Here is a 24563-nt window from a genome sequence, read left to right on the forward strand (position 1 = left end):
TTATTATTAACAATAATAATAATAGGTGTTGTTGTTGTTGTTGTTGTTGTTGTTGTTGTTGTTGTTGTTGTTGTTGTTGTTGGACAGGATAAGATCGGACACAAAATGCTATTAATGTGCTACACTGAAATTACTGTACACGTTATATGTCCTTTTAGTTTGGTCTTGGCTCGTTGCTTCCTGTATTCTGTAGTGTTCTGTTGAAATCTGTGTTTGCGTCTTTTCCTTTCGTTTACCTTGATCATTTTATTGTTTTGTTTTGTTTTTTTAAATAAAGTTTATTATTATTATTATTATTATTATTATTATTATTATTATTAGTAGTAGTAGTAGTAGTAGTAGTAGTAGTAGTAGTAGTAGAGTAGTAGTAGTAGTAATGACAATAATAACGTTATTTATTTGTTTGTTTGTAATGTTTGTGATGAAACTTTTTCTCTGTCCTGAAATACATTTCAGGTTTTTTTAGTAGTTTACTTTGTGTGTTGATGTCATTTTGTGTGGCAATTTTCAAAATCACGGAAAGGAATGAGGGATGCTTATCATGAAGTTAGCATTAGATTTCTTTCTTTCTTTCTTTCTTTCTTTCTTTCTTTCTTTCTTGACAACTAAACCAACTTCCTTCCTTTCTTGGTAACTGTACTAGGAAAACAAAACTTAACTTGTACACATGTGGTATTTATTTAAGGTAGGCTGTGTGTAATCTGTTTGGCTTTCTGTCTGTGAATTTCTACTTTTGCGCAATGTGCTCTGAATGAGCCAGGTGCAAAGGAGGGCCAAGCAACACACACACACACACACACACACACACACACACACACACCCACACACACACACACACCCACACACACACACACACGTACGCACGCGCACACACACACACGCACGCACGCACGCACACACACACACACACACACACGCACGCAGGATCCGCGGCCGCCAGATGACGTTGCCATTTGTTCGCGGAAGTGGCTTCTGTCGTGACCGTAGAGGGGGGAGGCGAGGGGGAGGAGGAAGGGAAGGAAAGGGAGAGGAAAGAAGAAGTTTTGAGCAATCTCTTATGAAGTTTATCAAAACTGTAAGTCGTGGCAGATAAAAGCACGGAGCTGCTTTTTGTCCTGGTGGAGTGTTAGTTAGCCCAGTGGGCACGAGGGGCAACTCGAGGGAAAGGGAGACGGAGAGCTGGTAAGTTGCTCGTCAAAGTTGACTACACTTTTTTTTATGAAAGGGGCATGGTTTTGGTGTCTGTGCTGTTATGTGTCACTGTTTAACAGTTATTACACACATTAAAACTACAGGAGTTGTTCCTCTGAGTCTAGTGTGTTTGTGGTATCGGACTGTAGCTTTCTTCTGTACAGTCGAGTGTGCGCGTGTTCCATTAGCTTGTCGAGTTACTGTACGAGTGTTGTTCATGATTAAACCGGGCTTTGCTCACATTAGCTAAATATTTAATCTGTTTGCACAATCACACGACTTAATAGAGTTTGGTAGTTGAGCCTAACCTCCCAGTAGGCCAGCAGCCAAAACAGAAACACTACTGAAGTCACTGTATGGAGTTAAAACTACTTGGAGTCCAACCTAGTTTGATCAGTGAACGTATTCTAAACAGGAAAAAGTTACTAAAATGGCTTTATGTGTTGGATACTGCAGCATTCTCAAAGCTCTCAGATCAACTGCAAAATTCAGGAGTAGGAGTAGATTTTTTTTGCATTGCACATACTCGTATAGTATTTGCAGCTCCACTTTTCATCATTTCTTTGTCTTTTAGTCTGTATTTATTTGCACATCATAAACAAGAAGAAAAAAATGTAAAAAAAAAAAAAATCATGCAGGTAACACCATTGTGCAGGAGAGGATAGAAGCCAAAAAAGGCCTACATAAATATGCATTTGCCTTATACGATCTGCATGTTTCACATGTTGCTTGAATTTTATAAACAATAAAAAATAAAGGATTAATCCAGAAAGTATCAGATTTTTAAAAATGGCAATAATCATCACTTGCAGCCATGAATTAATTGCTTTTAAGTGTAAAAAAAAAAAAAAAAAAAAAAAGTCATAAAAGTGGTGGATTAAGAGTTGAGGTATATCTCTTAAAGTTGTAAATTGTCAGTAGGAGAAATCACACAACCAATCAAAGCATTGTCACTCAAATCTTTACACTATCACACTGTACACTCAGGTTTGGACACTAGTAGTTTTTTTCTGTCTTGGGCATCACCATGGATACTGATCAACCAAACACATCTAGATGTGTTGAAACAGGGTCAGTGTGGCGGAGTTAAAGTTCACTGTGAGTGAGTGAAGGACAGACAGACTATTATGGAAACAGACTGAAGGGTATAGGGGATGATTGAGGTGACTGAAAGCAGAGGGCTGTGCGTTAGTCTTATCAGGGTCAGCCACACCGCTCAGACCTGCAGCCGCTGACATGATATTATATGGTGAAGTTATCTCCGCTGATGAGATGGAGGGGACGAGAAGGTCCAATCAACAGCTGATCCGTAAAATGGTAGATTCAGACCGATGTCACGAACTGGGCAACACATGTGCAACTACACAGACACAGATATATATATATATATATATATATATATATATATATATATATATATATATATATATATATATATATATATACGAACCTAAACAACACAAACAGAAGCACAGAATGAGACACCAACTGTCAGTCACAGAGGAGCATCCTGACCACTCTATCACATCCACTTGATTAAAATTGGATCTGTCCAGTTCAGCTCAGACAGTATCAATCAGCAGTGATGCTTTAGTCCTGACTGACGGCACAGCGTGGCACTTGTGATTGTTGTTGCTTCACTTTGACAGGCGTGTGCACTAGTGCATGTAGTCATACACATGTCTGTACCACACAAAAAAGCTTTGATTTTTAGTGAATGACGTAGTGAATGTTTACTCTGATACTGGTCTTGAATTAGTGTTCTGATACTTTATACTTTGGTATTGATAAAACTCAGTGGTAACTTACTAAGCTGCTATAAACATGTCAAACTCTTGAGGCCTGCATCAACAGGACAAAATGCTGTTTTGTGTGGGTGTCCATCTGTGTGATGGTGTGTTTGTTTGCGTAGTTGTGTCTGATGTGTGTATATTTGTCTGTCTGCTGGTGTGGGGATATGTTTGTCTATGTTTGTCTGTGTTTTTGCTGTTTGGTGTGTCGTGAGTGTGTTCTGGAAACAAAAACTGTAGGAGTTTGTTTTCGAGGTCATAGCATGTGGTTGTCCGTCTCTACCTCTACACAATAGGACTAAGTCTCAGCTGCATTTCCTCCAGCACTGCTCGAGTGCTGCATGATCAGTACACTTAATAAACCACAGTTTGACTGAGCTCTTATTCTGTGTGATGTTAGAACAAGAAACTTTCATCACACTAAACAGAGCTTTAATCACCCTAAGGATTTGATAATTATGTCTGATTCACTTTTAACTGGGTGTGATTATGTTATACACGTGCATCAGTATATATCTGTCCTTAAGTTAAAAAAATGTCTCTCATGGGTAATATCTGCATTAGAGATGGCTGAAATTGCATTTTCATATACATTTCTTAGCTAGACTCTGCTGGATGAGAGATTCAAGATGTTTCTCTTCCTGTAAGGTCAGTCCAGGTCCACATTCTTAATTCATAGCCTGTCTTTGGACAAGCTGCAACTTGTATTGTACTTAGAACCTACCACCCTGTGTAACATCAGTAATTCAAAGGAACATTTCACTGCTGCTTTTATTTTATGTTTTCACCTTAACACATAAGTGGGCTCTGTGGTTTGTGAAGAGCGTCACACTTCCAACACATCATCATGGTAACCAACCCCTGTTACTGTAAAGCCTTGTTGAGTGAGAAGAACACCTGTGCTGTTTGTGCATTACTGAATTTGACTGGATTTTCTCATGCCATATCAAGATGCCAGTGGCTTCAGTTAATGCCATTTTTCATTTGTTCATCTGTCTGATTTGAAGGTGTGTTCTCTACACTGGCTTTGGGAAAATGCCATTAATGCCACTATTTGGGCAGCTGAAGGAACAGGGACTTGGAAGCAGTTTTCGCTAAGCAACTGAAAATAAAACACGATGTACTTCAGCCTCAATGTTGAAATCAGTGTTTGGTTTCAGTTTGGGAAATATAAACTCAGTCAGCTACTCAATGAATTTGATATTGTTTGCAGAACATGGACCTAAAATTGTTTCCTATTTTTCTTCCCATTTTTGTAACTGAAAATTATAACTGTAAGTGAAGTAATACTAAACGTGTGCATCCAGCTGTTATATCATCTTTGAGCAGATGAGTTTATGTTCACATTAACTTGGATACAGAGAGCCAGATTAATAGTCCATGGGTATTGTTACAGATTTTTGTATTGAGGGTGTCAATAGTTCAGATACAAAATGTAACAGCATTTAGTCAGTAGGACTTTAAAGATCTAAAGTCAGAGACCAAACATGTGAATCACTCTAAAATAACTGCTGACCCTCTAATTGTATTAGTGTGGAGTGTCTTTGGTTTTTGTCTCATTTGGTCATTCTGAGACTCCATAAGGTATGCAGATCAATATGTTTGAGTCTTTGCATCAGTTTAGTTGACACTATGATTGTTTTCAGAGATGTGTACATGGTCAGTTAAGTAATTGTAAATAAATACTCTGAAAAACACATACCACAATATTCAAGTGAAAGGCCTTAGCTTGCCAAGTGAAAATCATCTGAAAACTGAACAGTGATTTTCTTTAGTGTTCACAGTAACAACACATTTTTTAGTTTTAATTTCAGTAACATTATCTATTCTAAAGCAAAGAAAATATACAATGTAGAAGAACCAGATGAAACTTCTGGTTCTTCTAACTCAAAGACAACTGATGGTGACTAATAGAAAATTATAGAAAAACAAAATAAAGACAGTAGAGGTAGAAGTCTGACACACTGCTCTTGGCCTTTGAGGATTAAAGATCTAAAGACAGTGACAAATCCTCACTTTGTGGATAATAAAGTTTAACCTAACCAAATAAAATAAATAAAACCAGCCAAGGTAGTTTAAATATGGAAATGGCTTGACAAAAGTACAGACTAAACATTTTTGGTGTCACTTAAGGCAGGGTAAAAATTTCCAGTTGATGTATCCACACAGATGTTGTATTCATTCTTGTTGCAGATTAGCAATTACCGTCAGTGGCATTATGCCATACCATAACCAACAAATTAATAATTGATAATATAATGATCTCAGGTATACAGTGATTAATCTTGAACAAACGGTCCAGACGAATGCTTCATGGACCTCCAGGCAGTAATGAAAAATGGTAAAAGAGGTGCTCTTTGGTGAAGGGATGGTCAATGCACAAAAAATACAAAAAACCAAGGCACTCTTATAATTTTAAAATGCCTTTATTAATGATGGCATGTGCCAATGGACCTCACTGAGCCCCAATGTGTTTTAGCCTGCTGGCCTTGAAAGTCTACTGGCTGGCCTTGGTTTTTTATATTTTTTGTGCATACAGTGACATTAACTTGACCTCATTTTGTTATTTGACTAACATAATGCATTACTGCATAATTTTTGACATATTCCAATATTTAGACCCTGCCCACTGATGAAGTAAACATGTCTACATTTTTCTTACTGCACTATTACTATTAATTCAATTGCTTTCCCTAACAATGTATAATTTTCACATCATCAGTCTGAGCTAATCATATGAGATGGATGTAATTTTCTGACAGAATTTCCTTTTCTGAAGAAAAAACATCACTGAAGATGTTTTTGTCATGATCTTATTTACAGTAGAAAAAACCCCTGCACAAACTGCCTCTGTTTAAACTAAACCAGGCAAACTCCTAAGAATGACCAGGGGCAGACTTAAATATATTTGTTTGATTGCAATAATGCAGCAAAGAAAGACTGCTCATGTAGTGCTCCATGAGAAATGCTGTTTTAAAATTAATGATTGGAAACTTATTTATTAATGACACAGTTCACCTGAAAAGCAGATCATGTAGCAGATTCATATTGTTCATCACATTCTAGTAGTTGGCTAAAAGTTTTGGCATGATAAAATCTAGGCCTAGAGTTTACTGGGGAAACTTAGGAGAAGAAATGACTGTCTATGACAAATAAGACCGTTAAAGAGGGAAGTTGTAAGTGGAGAGAGGCAGAATGAAGCAGCAGGAAGAGAATGATGGAAGGAGATAGAGACGTGGGAGTGTGGTTAGAGGGGGTGGTGGAGGGGGGCTGGCACAACCCGAAATAGCCAGCTCACATGTTTGCTGTGTGTGTGGTGAGCTCTAAAACTGACAGAAAGGCCTCCGGCTGAAGGCCTAGCTAATCTAATGTTCCCCCTCACCCGTAATTTTTGAAAATTTGATTGCCATTTTTCTGTCTCCATGTAAAAGCGTGTCTACACTTTTCCGCCCCTGGTTCAGTCCAAGACTTTGCCGTGTCATTTGTTCACCTTCCCGCTGAGCCCTTAGTGTCATCATCTTCATCATTGTCTTTTCTTTTATGTGTAATGTGCACTGATGTTGGACATTGTTTCAAGCTGGCAGCTGCTCGAAAAGGAAAAGGTTAGTCTATACACTTTTCTTCTCATCTACATGGTTTTTTTGGTTTTAGAATATGCGGCAGAGTGAGTAAGGGAGGTCAAATCAGATTACACACTGACCCAAACACACACAGACATACAGCGTACGAGCAGATGTGGCCCTGGAGCATGTGCATTAGATCCAGAGCTCTGTCTCAGTTTGTCTCCGACTGTTTCGTCTAATAACTTCTGATGAGCTGCTGCAGCTTCCAGATAGAGCTGTTACATCGCAGAAACAAAGCACATAGTTGCTAACTCACATTGGGCAAGCCGAGACACAAACATCCTACACATGCAGTCCTTTCAGTCAATTCCTTTCATTCCAATGTGTGTTTCAACATGCACGCAGGATCAGACATTTCTCCATATTTCAGCCTCCATATTCTTTCTCTCACTCTCTTCTACTTTCTCCTGCTCTGTCTCAGTCTTATGCCAATGTTGTGTGTCTGCGCTCGATCGACCGGGCTGTTGATACCAAGGAGGTGCTGTGACCTTCTCTACAGCTGATCCTGAGAGCTAAGCTTGCGGGGAGTCAAGTAGCTGCACGGGCGGCATCTGAGCACGCTGTGATTGGCTCCATGTGTTTTGCATGTGTGTGTTTGTGTGTTCAGTGCGTTGATGTGCAATTTGGTGTTTTTAGGGTTACAGACTCACAGACAGCCTGTGTTGGCCAATGGAATATGTGGTAAGACACTCCAATGATACAACCACCTAATCAAAAAAAAATAACAAAACACTCAGTGACACAGTGGCAAAGGGCTGGCATCTTCGTACCACAATGTAATCTCAAAATTCCTGTGTCAGATACTTAAATCAGTGTGGTATTTTGAGATTACTGACAAGTAAAACACAAGTTCAAATGGATAAACCTTCCTGAAAAAGTTCTTTGGCCCACTTGAGGTGGATTTTGGAACAGTGGTCTTGTATTTAAGTGACTGCTGTAAATTTAGGGCTGTATTATTAAAGCAGAAATGCTTCAAACATTTCCATTTCAAAAGTATTCTAATCTAAGTTGATTAAAGTGTAGGGTTTATTCTAGACATTGAAATTAAAGTAGAGCTATTTCTGACCCATTTAGATTGATTTCTCAGTAGTGACATGCAGCAGAAATCTTATACAACAGATCAGAATCTGTACTGAACAAACCACAATGCTTCCAAGACCAATTGACTGTTATGCATCATATCACCAACCTTACATCCGACTTGAACTATTTTTACTGCATAATTTACCTCTTGTATCAAAAGTGTGCAGACGCTCCTACAAGCACAATGCAAATGTTGACACATCATCATGGTAAACTGGAAACTGAAATAGTGCATGAATAATCGTACAGCAAAATGAATTCACATTTATTGTGGTTTAAGTTGCTGTAAACTACACTCAGCTGGCAACTTTGAAACAACTGCTTTCAGATTCTTCAGCGATGCGATAAATGCCTCTAAAAAAAGGATGTGACAGTTTATGATCAAACCTTATTTCCTTTGTTTTTTAGGCACACATTTATTTTAACTGCTTTGAGACACTTACTCTGTCGACCCTAAGCCATGTGTGTCATGTGTTTCAATTGTGTGTGATATAGGCTACTGGTAGAAGGGACTGTGTGCACCAATCGCTATCTTTATTCATATCACACAGTGTGTTGGTGAAGAGTGTTACCTTGAATGACACTCCAGTTCTCTGCAGTTCTTTGCTTTTTACATCCGCAAGAGCACTACTAGACTACAGTGGTCAAATGTAGTACTGCAGGGAAGCTATTTGGGGTGTCATTTAAGGACTTGTTGTTATCCACTCTGCTGGGTTCCTGTGGCACACTTATGGGTGGTTTCCTCTGCTTTCTGCAACACTGCCTTTGCTTGATATGCTTGAATGTCTGGGCCAGTCTGTGGGGTCTCTGCTTCATGTCTACTTCTATAAAATCACTCAGCTGTTATTGTGCTTATCTGATAATAACCTGTTCTTCTATCCTAAAGAGCTGTAGCCACATAGAAAAATAGTTAATATTTATTTTCTTATTCATGGTTCTTTCACAGAGAGACCTTGAGGGTCTGTCTACATCCTCCTTCCCTTGCTTGTGCTCCCTCCTTGACTCTTTCTCAGGTTACCAAACATGAATAAGGGAGGAGCGTTGAATCGCCAACATGGGCTGCCCCCCACTCCCCCACCCCACCCCATACATACACAAAAATGCCCCTCTCTCCCTCCCCCCTTTCCTCCCTCCTTCCACATCTCCATCTCCCCTTAGAGTGTGCATTAAAGTGCAGGAGCGCAGCATCTTGCTGTGCATACACATGTACAGTGCTAAATGACTGAGGCTGCAGAGACGAGGAGGGGGGAAGGGGGAGGAAACAGGAAGGAGGTAGGATGGGAGGAAGGGAGGTGGGGAGGGCAGAGGCAGCAGCCACTAGCGTGTGTGTGTGTGAGGGAGAGAAAGAGAGAGAGAGAGAGAGAGAGGATAACAGAGAAAATGGGAGGCAGCATCACCCACCCAGACTGGGAGGAGGGGAGGACAGACAGTGTGCTCGTCCCTCTAACAAACAGAGGTGGAAGGAAAGTGGAACTGAGAGACAGACGTGAGGGGAGAAGAGGAGCACAATGAAGGAGTGCCATTGTCCATCCTGGCAGTACTGCCATTTCACCATCTGCTGAGAGAGAGAGAGACAGAGACAGAGGAGGAAAGAGAAGAAAAGAGGAGGCAGCCAAACAGACGAGAGGATAGATGGAGAGGAGCTGCCGGCAGTGACTTTGTGAATTAATCGAGCGGAAGAGCGGATCAGAGGAGAAGCACGTTTTTCAGGGAGTGGACGGACAGAGAGCCAGAAAGAGGAAGGAGAGGACGAATGACCGGACAGTCTGTGCCTGTTTAAACATTAATGTGGTTCTCATGTCAATACTGAACCCAGCTTTAGATCACCATGGATTATCAACTGTATGCTTTTTAAACCAAAAAAGGAACTATTTATAATTTGCCATTCATTAAAAAGAGAAAGAACTCAGTGAAATTGATTAGATTCACTTTATACAGGACAATTTAAATTACTTTTTTCATTTTTGTAAATATTGATTCTCTTTGTGACTTATGGTTTTCTATTTTCTTAAAGCATAACATCTACTCTTTGAGATGTTATACAGTCATTATCTTTGTTAGCTGCTGCACAGAAAATTCAGGTTGTTTTTATGCAAGTTTTCTAAACCTTAGTGTTGTCTTTTAGAAGTAACTGATTAGTCTAACTGTTATTTCTACTGTTATTAGGAGAGTGATTATTGTTATTTGAATAACATCTGACATGCCCTAGTTCGAGTCAGTGCATGCAGCCGACATGGGATGTCAACATTGATTTGGTTTTATGGCTGGTGCGTTGCTGGTCAAACTTTGATCATTTCCTGAAACCTATTGATCTTTCTAGGAGCTTGTAGTTTTTCCTTCTGTTGTGTACAAGAAGCTCTAATGTGGAGCCTTCGATGCAGCAAGTAACTGCTGCCACGTGAATTGACAAAACAGTTATCTCTTTGTCTCAAGATTTCGACTGTTGTCAGGACTTCTCATAGTATATCCTCTGCAGGCATCTCTTTTTAATGTCTGTTGCCATAGCAACGGGCGGCAGCTGCAGACAGAGCAAGATGTAAAGTTCTTTTTCTCTTGTCTTAGCTTTTAAAAACTGGTGCTTTTCCATTAGGTAATTGTATATATTTAGTAGATAAGAATCATTTGACTGGATTAGTCCATGGTTGTGTACAGTTCTTAGTTTCTTTGTAAGACTGGATTGTTTTCCCTTTTTTTTTAGTAGACGGTCTTTGTCTATGCGGAGCGCAGCAGTCTCCGAGAATCAGGGTTGTTTCAGGTCACCTGTCTCCCCCTCCCTCTCCCCAAAACTACCATCTTCATCAGTCAAACTGATGTGCCATTATCAGGAATGACTATATAAATTAGATTATCATCCTGTATTCACTTGTACATATCACTCTGTGCAGCTGCTTGGCCTTGAGGTCACTAATCACTGATCATTAGATGTGCTACATTTGTGACAGTCTGTTCTTCAAACTGTCTATGTGTAGGTGACTCAGGATTAAACCTCATACAGAGGGTCATCTCCTCTGCAGTCACCTGACCGACACTGTGTTATGTGCGCTGACACATCCTTGGGCAGGGCAAGGGTTAAAGCTGCACACAGAGTATTTCACCCTCCCCATGTATTAAAAACACCTGTATTTTTTCTCTCTTGTGTTAAGATGTAAATTTGTGTTGCCTTTTTTAAGTGTTAATATTTTCTTAGGGGTGTAAGTTGTTCTGCATGCTATTTGATTATCCAAATACTAGGTGTCTTTTGTGAATCTTCCAGCCATATTTTACAGCTTTCTGGATATTATCACAGCCTGTCTGGCTGTGCGTGAGTGTGACTGGATCCTTCATGGTGCTTTTTGGCCAAGACCAGATGGATGGCTAGCTAGAATTGCTAGACAATCCCTCTGTGGTGCTAGACTGGTGTAGGCGACTGTTCCTTTGCCATACATTCAGCACCCACTACAAGCTGTGTACTTCAGACACAGTTAAGTTCTATAATGTTGGTGTGGAAAAATGAACTTTTTCACTTGGCATCACTGAAACATCAGTGCCAAATTTACAACCTTGTGTAAGTGATCTAGGCAAGGTGTGTGTAAGCCTTGCTCTCTTTGAAGGAGTAAAGGTCAAGAGATTGTAAACATGACTAGTGCCTCAACAGCACTTTGGTGTAGGCTAGCCAGCATAGAGCAGGTCTAAAGGTGTAGCCTTGCCACCTACTGAGGTCAAACTACTGCTGACTGTTTTGTTTGTGGGACTCTGGGTTGCAAGAGACTGTTAATGTAAACAGACTGTTGTTTGCCTTCAAGGTTGGACTATGCAGAACATGAGATGTTCAGTAGTTTGCAGTAGAACTGAGCACTGACCTGCTGCTTGATAAGCCTTAGATAAGGTAGGAAGTGTTTCCAGAAAATAAACTCTTGGTTTGTTCATATCAAATGGGGCTGTGTCAATGCTCTTCTCTCAGGTACCTGACTATAATCTGGGCTTGTTAATTAAACAAGGCAGAAATATAACTGGGGTAAGACCAGTTATGCATGTAGAGATAACAACAGCAAATAGCATAACAGCAGAGTACAGTATTGATTGAGTATTTCCAGCTCGGCAAGTGAGTTCATGTTCAACTCTGATGAGTCTCCAGCACCATTCAGGGAACCCTGGGTTGGGAGTTCAAACTGGACTAATCAGGTCTCATTACCATCACAGCAACAAGCCCACCGGTAGTTATCAGCCAATGACCTACATTCTTTAGTGTTACATCACCACCGTGCTGCTGCAGTGTGTGTCACTATACCAGACACAGACAACATCTCTAACCTACCACTTTCTAATGGTGCTCCAGAAAAAAACCCTAACCGAGGTGGCCAGTTTTAGGGAACACACTTGAACCGTGGCAGCCTCAGTTGTTTTAGCCATATCAGGAACTTCAGTCAGGAAATAGCCCAATACTACCGGGCCAGTCTTAAGTACCAACTTTTTACTTTCTCTTTTCTACTGGTGTCTAAATAGGTGGCCATGTCCAGCTTCTAGCTATCCTTAATCTTAAAATACATATTACTAATACTTTATATATTAGACAGAGGGACTGTTAAACAGGACAGCCTGGAGAACGGGCGAGCAGACGAGGGAGGGGGAGAGGGGGAGCGAGAGATTATTTGGAAGAGGAGAGAGGAAGTGGTGGCGCGGGAGAGGGCGGAAGCATTGGAGAGACAGAGGTTGGCGGACTACATTGTGTGGAGGAGAAGAGAGGACTTCCAAGAGAAGAGAGGAGACAGAGAGAAGGGAATAAAGAGTACAGAGAAAGGGAAGGAGCCTGTGCCAGAAGTGATCTGGAAGAAGAGAGAAGAAGAAGAAGGAGACACAGGGAGGGAGAGAGTAAGGGCCATTCAGAGAGGGCATGAAACTGTTTGGAGGAAGAGAGAGAGGGAGTAAAAGAGGAACCTTAGAAAAGATGTGAGAATATGTGCGGCTACCAGGACTTGCAGACTAGCCATACATCAGAATGCCTCCTCTCTCTTTTTAGCAGTTCTATGCTTCATTGAACTCTGCAGGTGCTCACTGTAGTATTGACCAACTGAAGCTGTGTTGTGTGTGTTGCTGCCCCGTTAGTGCGTGCAGCCCCTGTGAGATCCACTCGTTGGCTGCTAATAGGATTTTTATGGGTATGTGTCAAGCAGGATGGAGCTGCTAAGGGGAGCTACTTCACACATGCACGCATGTGCACATGCCAACGCACATATATACGGATAATCCAGGAGGCATTGTGGGCAGGGAAGTTTTATACTGCTTGACACATGTAAACACATCATGTACAAGTGCACATCCCTCAGTCCAGTAAGATGCATATGTGAGGGGGCGTTGAGAGACAATCACTTGTGTTGATTCTCCATGGTGCTGGTGAAAGCTGGAAAACTGTCCCTCACCGAGAGACCATTAAACCAAGACCAGATCCTTACAGATATTGTTTTACATTATGGCAAAAACACTACACCAACTTGAAGATTTTATGGAGACCTAAGACCATTTCATCATCAGTCCCTGGGAACACAACAAACATTGATGCAGACTTCTAAGTGAACTGATGACAACATGTTCTGCACTGTTGCACTAAATCTAAACTTTTTTCATCTGCATTCTACCATTAACTGGGACACCCTACTTTCCTCTGCACCTTCGATCATTCTGCTTTCATTGTGGAGAAAACCGTTTTTAAAGGAGGCCGGTTTGGGCTGCCTGGTAATGACTGGAGGACCGACAACCAGACAGATGGATGCGTCTCTTGTGCTGAGGGATACAGACAGAGGGTTGTGTGTCCTACTAGAGAGAGACTTTTAATACTGAAACAAAGAGACTTTGATTGAATCACTAGAGCCTGCGTCAACTTGCATGAATATAAAAACTGACACTGCAGATTCATTATGGAGCTTGTCCCAAAAACCAAGTACACCCACTTTCGGAGTGAATCACTGAGTTCTACTGATGAAACAAACTCCAATCCATCATCGTTCCCTCCTTCGAGTCCCACCACGCCCCTTACTCCCTCACCTGGTTTACCTTCTTCTCTCTCCTCCTCGTCTCTCACACCCATCTTGCCCCCATCTTCTCCCCACCAAGCAGAGAACAGCCCCACCACCCTCTGTTCCTTCTTTCCCAGGATGGGCTCCCTTCGTCTGGGTGTCTCTGCCACTCTTCTCCCAGGACTCAAGGCCTCAAGCAGGCCACAGCAGCCTCAGGCGCCTGTTGAGTCCTCTGGGGATGACAGGAGTAGTTCAAGCTCCTCCCCTCCACCTCATCACCCTGTCCCCCTTCTAACTGCGCCTTGTCCTCCTCCTCGACCTCCTCTGCAGGACATGAACCGGCTGGGAGGGGTGTCCAGGCGGGCTCGGGTGGAAGGAGGGCAGCTGGGAGGGGATGAGTGGACACGCCATGGCTCCTTTGTCAACAAGCCCACCCGCGGCTGGCTGCACTCTGACAATGTGGTCAGCACTGCTGGTGTGTCCTATACTGTACGGGTAAGTGAATGGCACACTCCACACCGACGCTAGCTAAAATATATAATTACCACTCTGTCTTTCCAGTCAGTTTCTTTACATACATCCACGCTTTGCTTGCATGATTTTAGAAACAGGCACAGAAAAGAGCACAAAGGCACCATATCTTTCTTCCTCTGTTTTTCATGTTGTTCCATGTGTCCAGTGGGACATGCTGTAGTTCATGAAGGAAATGTCTGATAATAATGCGTTGCTTTCCTGTTTCCGGGGCAGTACATGGGTTGCGTGGAGGTGCTACAGTCAATGCGAGCGCTGGACTTCAACACCAGGACTCAGGTCACCAGGTGAGATTACACTCTGTTCTTCTCTCATGTTAGCTCCTATTTACGCATAACATTGTAAATGTGGTTGGAGAAGAACCGGCCACATGCTTTTGCACACACCACTCACCTCTCACGTATAATGTTTTCTGCCAGCTGTTCATCTTTCCCACTTCTGCTCTCTTTTGCTGCCTGTATCTTTCTGTTTTAGTATGTGACTGCATCCTCGTGTGTGTGTGTGCGTGTGTGTGTGTGCGTACATGTCTGTCTCAGACCCCTAAATTAGAATGTTCTGGAATCCTGGTGGTTTCCCTCTGGTTTCCGTAGTGATGTTTGTCTCTGTGGCAAGGACAAATGCCAGGGACAATAAATTCAATCACCTGCAGCCAGATCTCATTTAATTCACAGAACTGTACATCCAGGAAGGTGTGAGGGTTATGGCTGTACTAACTTGCATGTTTTAATCTTTTAGGGAAGCGATCTCTGTGGTTTGTGAGGCAGTACCCGGAGCCAAAGGAGCCCAGCGCAGAAGAAAGGTACACACCATACACACTAACACACACCCTGACAAGGCATTATTTATTTATACAGCTTAAGTGGGTAGCAGTGGGATGGGTTTTCTGGATAAGAGCTAGATTTAGTTTGATTGTCCACTCTGTGGTCAATTGGCTATTCAGTCACACTGTCTTTTTCACAGACAAACACACATGTACACACATATCTTGATTTAGGCTGATTGTGCTCTTTTGTGGTTACCCAGCTACTTGCAGGTAATTACCAATCGCTCTTTCATCTCTGTTTTTCCCTCCCTGTTGTCACGAGGGAGGCTGCAGAGGTGGAGCCAGTGTCAGGCTAAAGAAGCACTCCAGATTAGCCGGTACAGCCGCCAGTCTGCCACTTTTAAAGACTGTCTGTGTAGAGTATTCCTGTAAAACTAAAAACATCCACCCAAACAGTCTATAAAACAGGTGGCTAAATCCAGCCGCCTGCTCCCATAGCAGGGTTTGACCAAGGAATGTCTGGCAGTGCAGAACCCCAGACAAAACACAGTTAGGATGTAAACTAGAATAGATCACACTGGTCTAGTCCCACTGATTTGGTTAGACTGAGGTTAATGTGGCTGAGCCTGTGTGCTTCCTGCCCTGATGATGATGATGCTCTCACAATCTACTTCAAATATAAAAGAGCAGATATGGATGAAAGCCAGGAGAACAGGAGGAGGATTGGGATAAACAGGCCGACCAAATTATGCCGGTGTTATCTGCATGATGCTCTTGGCGCAGCAAACAGTATGTGAACTGTCCCGTCTAGTCCCCATTGGTCACAGTTGGCCTTGGAGACAGGATTACTTTCACAATTGCAGCTGTTCTCCCACTCCCCCACACACAGGCGTCTCCATACAAACGCCCAGAGATTCATGCACATGCAGAGAGCTCTCAGTGGACTTTCCCTCTTTGTTAAAGTTTTAAAAATGCCCGGTTGTTTTCTGTTAGTGTACCTTGTTTGTTTGCTAGACTTGGATCATTTCTCTCTTCTTCACAGCCTTCGTCTCGCTGTATGTCATCCATCCTGGGGAAGAGTAACCTGCAGTTTGCTGGCATGACAATCAGCCTCACCATCTCAACCAGCAGCCTCAACCTGCTGGCCTCTGACTGCAAACAGGTTAGACTGAAAAGCAGCGTATTCTTACTCTTGCATCTATCTCTCAAAAATTCTCTTAGCAGATGGAGTAATCTACTTGCCAGAAAGACTGAGTCAGAGATGCATCTTATTGTTAAAGCTCTCTGTTGAAGCCAGAACTATGTTTGGTATTTGGAGTGCAATTTCAGAATAAACTTTCTGCACGTATTATTTATTATTGTGTAAGGGTTATAGTTTACAGAGAGCCAGGTGTTTAAAGGTTTTTTTTTTTTTGTTTTTTTTTTTAAAGAAAGGCTTGCTTCCAGGTTTTGCACCTGGCAGGATGTAAACTATTTTTACTAATGAATTATGGCATTGTTTAACTGTGTTTATGAATTAAATCTGACTCAAGATACTGTTTATTTCAGGATGCACCAATATACAGCCAAATGTCACATGTACAGTATATTACTCAGCCTTTACCAACTGCCATCAGCCTCCTCGTAAATCAGTCAAAATTCAGCATTGGCAGAATCCAGTGTTTATGTGTTGTGTTGTGTGAAAGTACTCCTTTCTGAGTCCAGCTCTACACACTGCATGGTTCTGTAAAGTGCTACAAAGTCAGTAAGAGGCTGACAGGAGGATGAAGGTTGGGAGTTCGAAGAAGAAGATGAAGAAGGGCTGAAGGAGCAGGTGTGGATGAGTGACCGAAGTAGATCCGTGTCAACAGCAGGACAGAGAATCACAGAACATCACAATTCATCACAATATGCTGGTTTGAAAGGGCTAGTTTGGGGTTTTGGACAGCTTTACCAACCTCTAAAGGCCCACATATAAAACTCAGTTTGCAGCTTTACCAGTCTTTCCCCACAAGGGACTGAAGCCCTGAAGTGCTCTTCAAACCAATCAGACTTGGCTGACAATAACAGCAAGTCTGCAGTCACCTCGATCAGTCAGCCGGTTCATTTTACTGTGTGCCTTTGGGTTTTAAACAATTTAAACTGACATGCAAGCAGATTGCAGCAACTATAGAGGACATACAAATGCTTATTTTTATTCATGAATGCAGTGGTTCCAAATACAGCAATATAACAGCTTCAGTTCCTCAAAAATGAGGTTTGACAGACTCTCACTTAAGTGCAGGGAGGTGCACACAAATTTCATGAAATTACATGAGTGATCTGAAAAATCTGTGTTTAAATCAATATCAGGGTGGTCAGCAGGAAGTGACAAGTTTTCAGTAATATAATGTGGAATGATTTTTTTTTTTTTTTGTAAAAGTAAAGTAAGTACTGTGAAATATTTTTTTTATGTGCACACCTCAGTTTGCAGTTCAAAGAGAATGTTGTAGTCTTTAGTATCACTTTAAACACATTTCACTGATTAAATGTATGCTCTCTGAGACAGCATCATGAAAAAAATAATTAAAAGTTATTTTATTACATGAAGATTTCTTTGTTTCCCAGAATTTCACATTCATTGGTGCATCCACACATTTATTTAATTTGGAAATCAACACACTGCTTGTAAACCTTTCAGGACATTTAGGGAATGCCCAGATAAATTTAGAGCTCCACCAGTTTTGTTTGCCTCATTTATGCTGGATGCTGCACAAATCCCTCTTAACTATCATCCTCATCCCTGCATCGCCATGGGGCACAACATGATCCTCCTCTTAGACCTCTAATGAGTTAATAGCTGCTGAATGATGTTTATTTCTTTGGGGAGATGATATGCAGTAGAGCAATGCCTACACGTTAATGTGTAGCACAAAGAAACATGCTACACTGGGCATATATGGTACCCATTCACAAATACAGCCTCTGATATAGACCACACATTGTGCAGGGAGCATTAGCAAGTGTTGATGTTGTTATTGATTCAACATGAGCTCTTGTTGCAGACTGTTAAAAAGGTGTTCCATCCATTGTCCCTACTTAGTTTTTATCTCTGCTACAGCTGATGGCGTTCACTGGAGGAAAAAGCACTTTTCTCAATAATGATTCCACATTTGTCTCTCCATCCACATGCTTTCATCTCACTTCCCACATACTTCATGTCACCCACGTGCTCTCTTTCTCTCCCTTCCCTCGGCCTCTTTCCTTCTGTTTCTCCACAGATAATCGCCAATCATCACATGCAGTCCATCTCCTTTGCCTCTGGAGGAGACCCAGTGAGTCACCCAGCCCTCTCCCTCTGTGCTCAAAACTCTCTCTGGCCTTTTTCCATCTTTCTTCAGCCTGCATATCCTTCCTTCCTATCTTCTGTCATTGTCTGTTCCTATGAATACCACTTACCCCGTTGCTGCCTCGCTGGCTTGCTCTCCTTCTCTTCCGAGCTCGATCTCATTACTTCCTGTCGCCTCTCTTTCAGGCAAATCTATGTTTTCACTTCTCTTATGACTCAAAGACTTTACCCTTTGCTTTATCAATTTCTTCTTTCTATCTGTCCTAAACCTGCACTTCACTCTTTCCTTCTATTGATTTTTCCCCTTGTCTCCCCTAACCATCTTCCCTTGTCTCCCTCAGGACACGGCCGAATACGTAGCATATGTGGCCAAAGACCCAGTCAACCAGAGAGGTAAGCACAATCAGAAAAATTGCACTGTCATTCAGGCATCATCTTAGTGATGCTCAACTTCGTCCAGATTTAGTTGTGCAACACTTTTACTACGATATAGAAATCCAAAGTTTCTCTATATTCAACCTAATCGTGTGTGTACATAGTAATATACTGGGTAAAATATGTCATGAGATTGCACTGCAAACTGCTTGTGAATACAAACAAGCTGTGTTTATTAAAATGTAAATGAATCCCATTGAAATCTTAAAATGACTGATTCATGTTTTGTTCCGCTTTGAATTGGACACGCCGCCCACTGCAGCTAGAGCTGAAACATTACAGACCCAGAGGAGCTACAGCACTGTTTGTAAAATGGTTTATTAAATTGTTGATTGGTTGAAATGAATGAAATTTATAAACATACAGTTTACAGTTTTATTTATTATGTTCTTTTAATTTCTGATGTAATTTGAGGAAAAACCTGAGTAGGTACATTATGCTATCTGTTGGTCTGCATATTCATACCAGGCCTGGTGGATTGTATACTGTATTTGTTTTACCGTTCAATCACATTTGTGTGCTTTCCTGCAGCTTGTCATATCCTGGAGTGCTCAGAAGGCTTAGCCCAGGAAGTCATCAGCACCATCGGCCAGGCTTTTGAACTGCGTTTTAAACAGTACCTAAAGAATCCTCCTAAACTGGTCACGCCTCATGACAGGTAAACAGGGACATGTTCACTCACATTATCAGCAAAGAGTATAGATTCTTGAGGTTTGTTACCTAACAATGTATCTATGAACAATTGTCCCCAGAATGGCTCCATTTGACGGCTCAGCATGGGAGGAAGAAGATGATGAGGCTGTTCCTCCTCCTGATGTTCCGTACTATAATAATTTCCCTGGAAAACAGCCTCCCCCTGGTGGACTGATCGACATGAGGACGCGCCCAGGAGCCACGCTGGTGAGAAAAGTACAGAGAACACACCACATATCCTGGCACCACTGATGACATGTTTCTGAGGAACCTACTGGATACACAGTAGATGTATTCAATTGGCCTTAAAAAACAGTTCACAGCTGTGATACAGTTGGGATTTGTCTGCTTAAAATGTTAATTATCAGATTCCTTTCAGAGCCCTTTTAATAGGCTGTAGTCACCTCTTGCCATCACAGAGGGCATTTATTTATGAGATTATGCTCACATGTGGCCGTGACTCATTTGTTTACATGCCTCTGTGTTTACAGCCTTATGGACAGCCAGGTCAGAATGATATTCACAAGCAGCCTCTGCCACCTCTACCAGGTAAGCTCTGTTCCTGCCTGCCTGTTTGCATCTCTGTCTCGCTTTCTATCTTCCTGTCACTTTTTTAAAAGTAAAAATTCAGCATGTTCTCTGGCTGCAAAATACCAAGACATAGCTGTATTTATTTTGTGACTGACTCACGGTCAAACTACCATCACGGCTGACTTTTTCTTTCCTCCTACTGGCTTTCAGTAATGTTTGTACATATATTGCTTTGTGTGCAAAAAGATAATAGTATCCTTGAATTGTTCATTTCAGTTAGAAAATCCAGAGCATTTCTTTGGCCTTATAATGTCTAAGCTCTGTGATAACCAGACATACCCCCTAGCTGAGTATCCACTCACACACTTTCTCAGCTCTCTCCTGTTTGTTGTTGTGTTTTGTCCTGTCATGGCTCATTAAAATACCATTTAATGTGTCCAGCTGATAGGAAATTAGGAGATGTGCCACAGCAGCTAATGTTTTGTCGTTTGTTTTCTTAGTAGGTGCCAAAGAGGGGGGACGAGAACTCTTTGATGACCCTTCATATGTCAATGTAGATAAACCCCGTCCCCCAGTTGCAGCCAATGGAAATGCTCATAGGGATGCATTTGACATGAGTAAGTGTGTAATCTGTTTGTTGGTATATCTGTGGTCTGTTAGGAGTTGTTTTGTTGGGAACATTGTATAGCAAGATAAAACTGACAGAGCGTTAAGCTTACTCAGAGACCAAACAACTATAAAAAGTTAGAGCATGCAGTTTATATAAATAGCTAGATTTACCTCTCCTGTCTAATTAAAGTGGCTTAATTTATTTCACATTGTATTCAAATACTGTATGCATTTGTTTTACTATGTGGAAAGAGTAAGGTTCAGCAGAGTGGAGTGTACAGGACCTTCCATATGACTGACTAATTGAAGAGCAAAGCTGCCCACTGAAGGCAGCCTTGGAGGAAGATAAGAGAATTAGAGTGCCTTTGTCCATTACAGGCCTTTTTTATGTAACATAATTGTTTGACGGTAGAATGCTTTTCACATTAAAGACACAACAAGCTATCAGGGTGTAACACACAACTGCCTGGTACCTCTGGGTTAACTTGTTTCAAAGTTTATGCTTTAAAGAGAAGTAATCATTTTCGCATTTTCGTGTGAATTAATTTTTTCTACATATTGTATAAACCTGGCTTTCAGAGGTTTAAAACACACAATGGTCCTAACATGTTTTACTGTTATTTTTTTTAAAGAGCCGTTTGATGATGCCCTAGGAGTCTCTGGACATGGTGGTCTCAGCTCGGTGACAGCGGCACCCCCTCTGGTAGAGCAGTTGCAGTGTGAGGCCTGGTTCCACGGTAGCTTAAGTCGCAGGGAAGCTGAGAGGCTGCTGAGCCGTGACGGAGACTTCCTGGTGCGGGAGTCTGGGACCACACCTGGACAGTATGTCCTCACAGGACAGCAGGGGGGTCAACCCAAACACCTCCTGCTGGTCGACCCAGAAGGAGTGGTGAGTCAGGGTGGGGGGAGCAGATTAGAAGGGCAAGAGATTAAATTGGATGAGCATGAGTGTCCTTATGTGGTGGTATCTAAAGCATTTTGTGACAGTTTGAAGGTATTTAGGTTAATTTCTAATCATGGTTTTGTTTTCTAGGTCCGCACGAAAGACCATCGGTTTGAAAGTGTGAGTCATCTGATCAGTTACCACATGGACAACAGACTCCCCATCGTATCAGCTGGTAGCGAAGTGTGTCTGCAACAGCCAGTAGAGCGCAGGGCCTGACACACCAATGAAATAATTCACCAAATATACACACACCCACTAAATACCTTCATATGCTACAATACACACTTCAACACTACACTAACACACACATACACAAATACATCTGCACACACCACAGCAAAGAAAGCCAAAAAACACCAGTTTCTCTGCGAAATCACTCACTTGCTGCTGTTGCCACATATTCCTGTATTTTCTGAAAGCTAAACTGTGACCTGCAGCCCCGTCACAACCCCACCAACCACCAGACTATCCCTCCACAATGGAGATGCATTGCTGCAATTTTTCAACAGTCTACTGTGAACCAGCGAGGAGCCCTTTGCAGATTTCAGAATGGAGCAGAAAACAAATGCAATTTTTTTTTTTAAAAGAAGAAAATCTTCCATGCGATAATGACAAAAAAAAATTTAACACCCCATTAACAACTTGAAATCATGTACTAGAAATCATGGGAATAATAAATGAAGATGAAGGCGTAACGGAGACATCAGATGAGAGTTCAGCACATTAAAGCATGTGTGCTTTCCTTCTGGGAAATGTTTTGTCCTCCTTAGACTGTTGCTGGAGCAGAGACTTGACCAGGCTCGAATTTAAACTCTCCCGTCTAGTCTCACTGGAGCACTTCTGCAGCCAACCTGATGTTGAAATGATTCTGCCTGGTGAATATGCATCGATGTGTTTGCTTCCAGTCCAATCAGGAGGGTCACCCTACCCCACACCACTCCCCTTTTAGGACTTTTGAACTTTGACCTATGGATTGATAACCTGGTTTAGAGGAAAACCTGTATGCAAAACTGGGACTGCTATGCCAATGACTGTCATATCCGTTATTTTTTTCTGTATTTGCTTGGGACTCATTGAAAGTTTTGAATTCAGGAGGATCTAAACAGCTGGATCTCCATAATTCCTCTGTAAACATACACAGAAAACCTGCACATTTATGCCACATGCCTCTGTCTGCACCACCTGTCATGCCAAAGAACATGAACTCGGTCGCTAAATACAGAGGAAGCAATGACAATTACCAACAGTTACCTGCTTACAGCACTGGGAGCATATTTAGATGCAAATTGGCCTGTTTTAAAGGGGATGAATCTGGGTTAATGTGCCTAAAAGCATCTGCAAAAAAAGAGATCTGAAAGTAATTTGTGCAGTGATGTCACCCACAAACATAATATTAAGTATATTTTGAAAAGCATAGACCAGATTATTTTGACCAGTTACTTTTTTCGATGACTCCTTAGTATACGTTTGCATTGACAATCTATGAGTTTTATCTTTTCTGGATTATTCTGACTGAATGTTAAGGAAAGTAGTAAAGGAAAACCATGGAAACAGTGGCCCCTGAGAAACGTTAAGAGTCAAAGCAATGAATTTCCCTCTGCAAAAATGATGCAAATTATGTATGTCATGATGATTCTGTATTGTGATGTTGCTTTATTTTTTAAATATGCGAGGGAATAATGTCCCTCTTTAACCCATTTTCTCAATGAAGTTGTTTAGGGGTAAGTGAACATATGGACATAAATGTTTTTGGAGCATTGCTAATGATGAGACGTTAAGCCAAATGTTGCTCCTCCATGTGCTGTTTTCACAAACTTTTTAAAGGGTCTAGGGAAGGAGAAGCTCGCATTACGCTGTAGTTCCCTCCTTTCCTCGCTCTCCTCCTTCAGTTCATGATGTTGTTTTTATATCCTTTTAATCGTGCCTTGTTTCTTCAATGCAGTCACGTCACTTCAATGCAGTCACCTTATGTACTTAATTCAAATGTAGTTAACTACAGGAGAAACTTACACAAGCCTCTCAGTTAAATAAACAAAGACTTGCAAAAATGACAAACTCAAACTCAAACCGTTTCAGTGATGGCAATCTCCTCTGATGCACATCCTTGCATTCAGCATATAGTCACAGATACTTGATGTCACCATTGGAGGGATATATCCTGACCATTTGTAAATAACATCGATTTTTGATCGATCAGCATAGTGTTTGGTCTGAATTCTTGTTTTTACACTTGTGTATTTAATGACATACTCGATGAGTGACGCAGAGCCAAACACCACAGCACTGAGGAAGCTCTTAAAGCCAATTGATTTACAAAGAGTGTAAGATCGAGGCCAAACTCTTCAAATGAGAGAAGGGATCTTTAAACCGAAACTTTAACGGACAACTAGTGTTCAGACCCCGAAGTGGGCTCGGATGTAATCTAACAGAGTGACAGCTGGGTCAGTCAGACACTCACACTCCAAACTGTTTGTCAGGGTTTGTCATCGGTCAGATATGGTAAAAACAGCTGTACAGTGTGCCCTTACTGTGTGTGCTTGCTGTGTGTGTGTGTGTGTGTGTGTGTGTGTGTGTGTGTGCGCTCAGACCCACCTGACCCTCTGCATCATTTGTGACTTTCAAGTGTTATCATTGTTCATCACAGTTGCCTTTGTTGCATGAAAATCCTTTGGAATTTGTTGTTTGTCATTGGTGATGGTGATATTGTTGATGCTGTTGTAATTTTTCATTTGTTTTTGAAAGCCAAAGGTTACTTTTAAATAGTGTGCACAGATATTGATTTTTACTTTATATGTTCATGTTTTAATACTTTTCTGTTTTTAGGGAAACATGTCTGTTTACACCTGTATCTGAAAATAGATAGATTGCATATATAAATACATATATCATTCATCTCTCTTTGTGGGTTGTCCTTTATTTGATATGGTAATTGTGCCTGTTAACTTTAGTATACCCCTCTGGGAATAGAGTTTTCAGATCTTTTTCTATCAAAGTAAATTAAAAAAAAAAATGTTTAGAACAAAGCACACACTACTAGAAGGTATGACAAATTGCCTGTCACATACTGTCCT

General features: G+C 41.4%; 1 protein-coding gene across 6 annotated transcripts; it reads left to right on the top strand.

The window, feature by feature from the left end:
• Positions 1 to 999: 999 nt before the first annotated feature.
• Positions 1000 to 24384, top strand: shc1 (SHC (Src homology 2 domain containing) transforming protein 1). Of its 6 annotated transcripts, XM_030157000.1 has the most exons (14): positions 1000 to 1182; positions 7241 to 7285; positions 14008 to 14172; positions 14425 to 14495; positions 14944 to 15007; positions 16014 to 16133; positions 18211 to 18264; positions 18620 to 18671; positions 19245 to 19371; positions 19466 to 19613; positions 19898 to 19955; positions 20438 to 20554; positions 21179 to 21435; positions 21580 to 24384. In XM_030157000.1, exons 2-14 carry the CDS (start codon positions 7274 to 7276, stop codon positions 21706 to 21708), a joined length of 1374 nt encoding a protein of 457 aa, XP_030012860.1. In that variant the 5' UTR covers positions 1000 to 1182; positions 7241 to 7273; the 3' UTR covers positions 21709 to 24384. The 6 variants fall into 6 exon arrangements, with proteins under 6 accessions (XP_030012860.1, XP_030012861.1, XP_030012858.1 ...); XM_030157001.1 differs by lacking the exon at positions 7241 to 7285; XM_030156998.1 differs by lacking the exons at positions 1000 to 1182; positions 7241 to 7285 and having other exon boundaries at positions 9067 to 14172; positions 21200 to 21435.
• Positions 24385 to 24563: the final 179 nt, after the last annotated feature.

Source organism: Sphaeramia orbicularis, chromosome 16 (genome assembly GCF_902148855.1).
Source record: "Sphaeramia orbicularis chromosome 16, fSphaOr1.1, whole genome shotgun sequence".
Taxonomy (NCBI): Eukaryota; Metazoa; Chordata; class Actinopteri; order Kurtiformes; family Apogonidae; genus Sphaeramia; species Sphaeramia orbicularis.